At 41.1% G+C, this 8,693-nt stretch overlaps 1 protein-coding gene across 1 annotated transcript; it reads left to right on the top strand.

Moving 5' to 3' along the window:
• Positions 1-4,501: 4,501 nt before the first annotated feature.
• Positions 4,502-7,827, top strand: LOC126996321 (uncharacterized). Its single transcript, XM_050856695.1, has 2 exons — positions 4,502-4,590; positions 6,331-7,827. Exon 2 carries the CDS (start codon positions 6,332-6,334, stop codon positions 7,415-7,417), a length of 1,086 nt encoding a protein of 361 aa, XP_050712652.1. The 5' UTR covers positions 4,502-4,590; position 6,331; the 3' UTR covers positions 7,418-7,827.
• Positions 7,828-8,693: the final 866 nt, after the last annotated feature.

Consider the following 8,693-nt stretch of genomic DNA (forward strand, 5'->3'; position numbering starts at 1 on the left):
GCAGGTGAGGGTGCACAGGTGAAGCGTGAGAGTAGACTGTCAGGTGAGTCGAGAAATAGCCAGCACGTGTCGGCTCATGCCCCCCCCCACCCTTCACCCCTCCTCATCCCCCCTCACCCTCAAACCTCGTCATTGTCCCTCTCTCACTCCCTCCCGTACCTCCCTTTCGTACCTCACATTCCCCTCTCTCCCTTACGCCTCTTCCCCCTTTATCATGTCTCTTCCTTTACTTTCCTCCTTTTCCTATCCCTTTCCTTTTCTCCCTTTCCTCTCCTTCATTTATTTCTCCCTTTCCTCCTCCCTTTCCTTTCCTCTCTTTACTCCTCTTTTTCCTTTCTTCCCATACCTAATCCCTTTCCTTTCCTCCCTTTTTCTTCCTTTCTTCATTTCCTCTTCATTTTTTTCTCCCTTTTCTTTCCTCTTTTTCATTTCCTCCTTTTCCTCCCCCTTTCCTCTTCCCTTTCTTTCTCCCTTTCCTCCTTCCTTTCCTTCCCCTTTTCCTCTTCCTTTTATTTACTCCCTTTCTTCCTTTTCTTTTCTTTCCTTTCCTTCTTTTTTATCTTCCCATTCCTCTCCTACTTTTCCTTTTCCCTTTTCTTTTCCTCCCCTTCCTCCTCCTTCATTCACCCTTCTCGTTTTACTCCTCTTTCACTCCTTTCTTAGCCTTTTTTTTCTTCTTTTACCCTCCCCTCAGTGTGCTCTCCCCCACATACCCCTCTCCCCTCTCTCCCCATCCCTCCCTCTCTTTCAAAACTGTCCCTACATCCCTTTCTTGTCCATCCCTTTATATTTCTCCCCTACCTAATAGTACCCTTCCCCTTTCCTTTTGTCTTTCCTTCATATCTTCAAAACACTCTTTACTTTTGTTTTCCCATCTTGCCATTCCCTCACTTACTCTTCCTCCCCTTCTTCCCCTTTCTTAAACACTGAATTCCCACTCCCTCGGTTTATTTTACTTCCCTCGTCCCTTTCCCCTTCCTTCCCTCTTCTTCCCCTTTTACAAGCTCCCTCCTCTCTTCGTCTTCCCCCTCATCCCTTTCCCCCTTCCTTCCCTCTTCTTCCCTTTACTCAACCACCCTCCTCCCCTCTCTCTTCGTCGTTCCCCTCATCCGTTTCCCCTTCCTTTCCTCCTTCCCCTCCCTCAATCCCCTCCTCCTCTCTTCCCTGTCATACCAACTCCTCCCCTCTGCCCCTTCTTCCCTCTTACCCTCTTACCTTTCACATCCCCTCTTCCCACCTCTCCCCCCTCCTCCCCTCCCCTACCCCCCGGCCAGTATGACGCGCATGGAGCTCCCTAGAGACGGCCTGCAAACACTCAGGAAGGAAGGTATTGGAGTTTTTTTTTAATACTACTCGAATGACGTCAGCTCTGTTTTTTTTTTGTTGTTGTTGTTTTTTTGTTTCTCATTCACTTCACGTTTTCTTTGGAGGGGAGCATTTGTTTTATTTCATTTTTTTATACTTTTTAATAATTTCTTTGTCAGTTTTATGTACTATGTTCCATTGTTTCCTCAAACGATGTCAGCTTATCTATTTATATGCACGCTTCTCTCTTTTTTTTTTTTTCTTTTTTTTTTACAGCAGAGGAGTCAATTCAAGGGCATAAAAAAAAGGAAACAAATATGAAAAAAAGGCCGCTACTCACTGCTTCTAAAAAGAGTTAGAGGAGTGGCCGAGTGTGTGTGTGTGTGTGTGTGTGTGTGTGTGTGTGTGTGTGTGTGTGTGAATAATAATAATAATAATAATAATATATGGTTTATTCAAATACGGCAGCCGTCAAGCTGAAAATTTACATTTTAGGAATACATTTTAAATAAGTTTCACTAACGATAACTAGTACAAAAGGAAGGGAAGATGGAAAACGGGGGTCTGACTTGTCTCTGGGAAGGTAGGGGTGATGGGGGATGGGGGGTGGGGTGGAGTGCAGTGTGGTGGCGCTGGGGCCGCGGGGAGAGCGAAGGGGCGGATTCTTCCAGATGGCGGTGAGGTCAAGTGCGATGTTAATCCTCAGGTAGTGTGCTGGGTTCAGGTGACAGGTCCCGGAGGGATGTAGGTGGGCAGTATCTGGGAGGTCACTCAGGTACCCAGGTTTAGTAAGGATGTGCTAAGCTTGGGCCGGCGGGACACAGGTGGTGGGTGCCGCCCGGTAGGTTGTATGTTTCTGGGAACAAGTGCACAACGTTGATGAAGGTGCCGTGCATCTTGCTCCAAACCTGAGTGACGGAGTTGCCACACTGCCTGCCACCTGAACTGACCTTCCTCTGCTGCTGGGTGACCGAGATGGTGTCCTTCGGAACTTGAGCGTGTCGGCGATGACTATAGGCCAGGGCTACTCAACTGGCGGCCCGCGGTCCGAATCCGGACCTTATGAGTGTTGTAACTGGACCCCAAGTTCCAGCAGTAGAAAAATATAACTGATTTACATGGTCCTGGTAGTGATAGATTCTTGCAAGTATATTTCCTTGCCTGACTGTAGGCCCTACAATCAGTCAAGGAAATACACTTGCAAGAATCCATCGCTAGGACTTTCATAATGTAAAATTATATTTTGCTACTCCTGGAGCTGGGGTCCAGCTACAATATTTAATCGGATCTCTGCATACATTTGTACTTGTCTAACTGGACCTTTGCTCATAATGGTTGAGTAGCCCTGCTATAGGCGTTGGCGACACAGCTCCCACTACCTTCCAGCACCACTATATAACACACTGCACTCACTGTATGTCTGATTAATGTCACAACATTTCACAAGTGTTCTTAGTTATAATGAGTTTCTTGAAAAAAATGGGAAGGGGCGGGGGAATGGGAGCGAAGAAGAAGGAAAAAGGATAAGGGTCAACAGGCTGACCCTGTGGCTGCTATGGGGAGCGCCATGTGACACGTCTTGACCCCGTGAGGGTCAGGAGAGGAGAGAGATTTTTTTCATCTTACCTTTAATATCTATAAGGGTAAGTCCAACCTTTTCGCATTTATTGTTGTTGATTTTTACTCAGTTTCGTATAGCTTACCTGGATTTGTTTTAGTTCTACCTACAATGTATTCGTTTTCTCTCTTAACTCTCCCTTTTTATCTGTCTATCTCTATCCTATTCGCCTGTCTATATTTGTATCTGTCTATCAATACAGTCAATATTATCACCATGACTCCAGTTTTTATCACTATCAATATTATCACCATGACTGTAGTTTTTATCACTATCAATATTATCACCATGACTCCAGTTTTTATCACTATCAATATTATCACCATGACTCCAGTTTCGTGGCAGACACAAACCTTTCCCGCCTTAACATTTTTTTTACGTCACATTTCACACTTCACTACACGACCTACAGGAACAACTAACTTAACTACATTTTTTCTTGAATTATTTTCTTTACCGCGCTCTGGAGTATACTTTTTTTTTTTTTCACCTTTACAATCTCATCATTCCATTCTTCACAGCGCGGCGCACGTCATTCACCTGTTACGCCGTCCACCTACCAGGGCTTAATTAGATATTTTGGAAGGGGTAATTAAATCAGATAAATTAGTCTGTATTCTTTGTTATTTATTCACTTGTTTTCCACACACACAAAACACTCACTACCTTGGTTACTCACTAATTATTTCTTGCCTTTTCTGCAGACTCCAAATAATTATAAGTATTATAAGCATATTATTATTTTTATTACCTTTATTATTATTATTATTATTATTATTATTATTATTATTATTATTATTATTATTATTTTACAACAAAGGAGGCAGCTCAAGGGCACAAAAAAAGGAAACAATAATAAAAAAAAGCCCGCTACTCGCTGCTCCTAAAAAGAATCCAAAGAGGTGGCCGAAAGAGGGGTCAATTTATTATTATCATTATTATTATTATTCTATCCACATACACGCACTCATTATCGTCAAGACCACTCTCACTACGACGCATTAAAGCAACCTTCTCAAAATGATAGTTCTCTAGTGACAGGTTCTTTCTATTATTCCTAACACTTTTGTTGTTCTTTTACCTCTTATAACCTTTTTATGGGTCATTTATGCCTAACCCTTTTATTATAGCTCCTTATCTCTAACCCTTTTATCGTTGTGTGTGTGTGTGTGTGTGTGTGTGTGTGTGTGTGTGGCCTTCGTCTTTTTATCTGTCTGTGTGTGTTGTGTACCTAAAAGGGGAACTGACCTTGTCTCAAAGTAAAATGTGTGTGTGTGTGTGTGTGTGTGTGTGTGTGTGTGTGTGTGTGTGTGCGCGCGCGCGTGTTGTGATGGTGACGCTTCCTTAGAAACAGATCGACTCATTACGAACGGATATGTACGCACGCGAAAGGCATACACGCACACACACACACACACACACACACACACACACACACACACACACACACACACACACACACACACACACGCACACAACTCCCCCCCCCTCCCCTCCCTACACACACAGACACTCGGGTTCTGTTTGCATCACGTTTCTATGGGGTGCGTGGCCAAGCGGCGCACGCGACTCGGTTGTGAGATATCTTCTTCACTTTACCTGTGCTCCCAGTGTTCCAGGTGCCCTTACCCGCCCTTACACACCGGCCGCCCCGCCCCGCCCATCAGGTGAAGATAGGGAAGAGTAGAGGGAAGGGAGATAGGGATAGCGGGAAGAGGAGAAACAGACGAGGGAGGATGTGTAAATGAGGAAGAGATAAAAGAAGGAAGGGAAGATAAAAGAGGTAAGGATAAAAAAAAGGATAAATGAAGGAAGGGAGGCGATAGCAGGAGGAGGAGAAATAAACGATAGAGGATTGGGAAAACAGGAAGAGGTAAAAGGAGAAGGAGGAGAATGAAAGTAAGAAAGGGGAAGAGATAAAAGAAGGAAGAGGAGAAGTAGAATGAATGTAGGAAGAGACATGTAAGAATGAATAGAAGTAGAAGGAAGAGAGTGATTATGACGAGAAAAAAGAGAGAAGGGAGAACGAGAGTGAAAGTAAAGGAGAGAGAGAGAGAGAGAGAGAGAGAGAGAGAGAGAGAGAGAGAGAGAGAGAGAGAGAGAGAGAGAGATATCAGTGTCGTGTTAAGTGACTTTCAATCATCTTTTTTTTTAACATGGATACAGTTTTGTCTCACTTTTTTTAGTATTCGAAAAAAAGATTAAAAAAAAAAACATAAGTAAAGGGAAGCACACACTGATCTGCCCGCGTTCACTTTTTATGCTTAATCATCACTAGAATATTTCCCATTTTGCGTATTACCTGTTGCCTATTCCCTTATCAGTCATTGCTTCCTCTATACCTCGCCGTGTTATATCAAGCATTAGCTCCCCCATTCCTCTTTGCACGCTTCTTCGTATTATGTTTTCTTTCCTCTGTCAACTAAATATCCGGCTTTGTCTCTGATCATTCATGTTGGCATCTTTTTATGTCACCCCTCGTTATATCCAGCATTTTTTCTCTTCATTTCTCTTTGTACACTTCTTAGTAAAAACGTTTTCTTACATCTTTCTTCTAAATATTATCCGCCTTTGTCTCTGATCATTCATGTTGGCATCTTTTTTTTATTATATCACGTCTAGTTATATCCAGCATTTTTTTTTCTCTTCATTTCTCTTTGTACACTTCTTAGTAGAAATGTTGTCTTTCCTCTGTCTTCCAAATATCATTCGGCTTTGTTTGTTCCCTGATCAGTCATGTTGGTATCCTTTTATTTCACATCTAGTTATATACAGCATTTTTCTCTTCATTTCTCTTTGTACACTTCTTAGTAAAAATGTTTTCTTTCCTCTGTCTTCTAAATATCATTCGGCTTTGTATGTTCCCCTGTCATTGATGTTGGCTTCCTTTATGTCTCATCAAGTTATATCCAGCATTTTTCTCTTCATTTCTCTTTGTACACTTCTTAGTAAAAATGTTGTCTTTCCTCTGTCTTCCAAATATCATTCGCCTTTGTCTGTTCCCCTGTCATTGGTGTTGGCTTCTTTTATATCTCGTCAAGTTATATCCAGCACCTGTCCTCCATTCCTCCTTGCACTCTTCTTAGTAAAAATGTTGTCTTTCCTCTGTCTTCAAAACATCAACCGCTTTGTATGTTCCCTAGTTACTGATATTTGCTTCCTTTATATCACGCCTAATTATATTCAGCATTTCTTCTCCCCATTCCTCTTTCCACACTTCTTAGTATTATGTTTTCTTTCCTCTGTCTTCTAAATATCATCCTCCATTGTTTGTTCCCTAATTATTGATGTTGGCTTCCTTTACGCCTCTTCTCTCCACTCCTCTCGCACACTTAGTATTTTTTTTTTTCTATTTCTCTCTGCATTTTTAGTATAATATTTTTTTTTCCTCTGTCTTTTTCTGCAAGGATGTCTCGGATTACTGCTGCCGAGTACGTACGCTTGAAACGCAAAGGGTACAATGTTCCTGTAGAGAAGTCGCCGAAGGAGGTGGAAGAGGAGATAAAAAGGAAAAAGGAGGAAGAGGAGGCGGAGAGGAGAGCGCAGGAGGAGCGACAGAGACAGGAACAGGAGGCCAAGGAGAAGAGAGACAGAGAGGAGAAGGAGAGAGTGAAGCGTTTAGAAGAGGAGAAAGAAAGGAAGGAACGAGAGGAAAAGGAGAGGAAGGAAAGGGAAGAGAAGGAAAGGAAGGAAAGGGAAGAAAAGGAACGACAAATGCGAGAAAAGAAGGAGCGGGAGGAAAGGGAGAGGAAGGCAGAGGAGGAAAGGAAAGCAAGAGAAGCGAGAGAAGAGAGAGAAAGACAAGAACGTGAAGCGAAAGAGAAAAGAGACAGAGAGGAAAAAGAACGGAAAGAGAGAGAAGAGAGAAAACGCAAGGAAGAGGAGGAGGAGAGAAGGCGAAAAGAGGAACAGGAGAAAGAGAGAAAACGGAAGGAAATGGAGGAAGAGAGGAGAAGGAAGGAGGAGGAAGAGAAAGAGAGGAAAAGAAAGCAGGAAGAAGAGAAAGAGAGAAGACGAAAACAAGAAGAAGAAAAAAGACGAAAAGAAGAAGAAGAGAAAGAGAAAAGACGCAAAGAACAAGAGGAGGAAAGGCGACGAAAAGAGGAAGAAGAAAAAGAAAGGAGACGCAAAGAGAAAGAGGAGAGAGACCGCGCCAAAAAGGAGAAAAAAATGAAAGCAAGACAGGAGAAAAAAAAACTGAAAAAACAGACCAAAGAACAAAGACAACGGGAACTGGAAGAAGAACGGGAGAGAGAACGGGAACGGGAGAGGCAGGAGGAGGAGGAGGAAAGAAAGGAGAGGGAGGAGCTGAGGAAGAAAAAGGAGGAGACAAAGGAGAAGATGAAGAAGAAGAAGGAGAGACTCCGAGACCCCAAAGCTCTCAAGAATGAACGACTCGAAAACTTCCTGGGCTGGCTGCAGAACGGCAAGAAGGACGACATGGGCAAGTCCGTCGATCTCCTGGTCAGCGACGACGACGACGACGACGACTAAACCTTCGTCCGATTTTTCAACGGCGTCTACGTGTCCACTGTCACTAAGATGGCGGCGGTTTTGGAATTTTTAAGTGATTCAAGGGGCGGATGCAATGTAAGGTCGCTCGTAAAAGCCTTGAAATGATATTGGAATTGTTAGAAAGAACATTGAATCCTTGGAGTGAAGCCACCCGCCCCAACAACTAATCCTCATATGATTTTTATATAGTTCCTATGCAATAGAAAGTTATGTTGAAACTGTTCAGTAACATGATAGTGTGCATGTGGAAAAAGGTGTATATCCTCGATATGAAGAGCTGATGGGATTATTTTTCTTCACATTCGGGTCCGTTAAAAGTTGCTCAAGTCAAGGGAAATTATGAGACATTTTCTTTCCTTATTTAACCTTATCGCGTTTGAAAATGGTAACTGAAAGATTTTTATATATATATATATATATATATATATATATATATATATATATATATATATATATATATATATATATATATATATATATATATATATATATATATATATATATATATATATATATATATATATATATATATATATATATATATATATATAGATAGATATAGATATAGATATATATATATATATATATATATATATATATATATATATATATATATATATATATATATATATATATATATATATGAGAAGTTTTATTGTGATGTGCAGGTTTATCCAATACTGCAATACATCACAGTCATTCCTTAGCGGATTCGTCTCCGACAATTTTCATGAGAGAACAAGTCCTATAAAATAAGGTCACTAGTTGATATAACCCGAGGGAATGCAAAAATGTATTAATTACGAAGAAGGTAATTGCTTATTCCAAACTCAATTGTTACAATGACACCCGTTGGATATTTTTGTTCCAGTTTATGGTTGAGGTTTTAAGTCGATTTAAAGGTTTCCTTAAGTTCACTGGAATCATTTCATGTTCAGCGAGGCGGCACATTGTTCCCATTTGTTTCAATACTTTGTTTGCAAATTCCGCTTTAATGTTACATCTTACTTTGTACCAACGCAAGGTTCACTGTTAGTTCTTACTGAACACAACGTTTGAAAAAAAATAGAATAAATGTTACGGTCTCTCGGCCTTGTTTCCTCTTTTAGGGCAATTGTTAGCTGGTTCATTGTTTTGTTCACTTCACACTAATAACGATGATATAAAGCGTCGTTAATCTATTGTTATTTTTACTTTTTGTTCCCTTCAAGCTCCTATATTCCTTGCATTTTACACTAAAGGTTTCCATTGCATA

This window comes from Eriocheir sinensis, chromosome 9 (genome assembly GCF_024679095.1).
Source record: "Eriocheir sinensis breed Jianghai 21 chromosome 9, ASM2467909v1, whole genome shotgun sequence".
NCBI lineage: Eukaryota > Metazoa > Arthropoda > Malacostraca > Decapoda > Varunidae > Eriocheir > Eriocheir sinensis.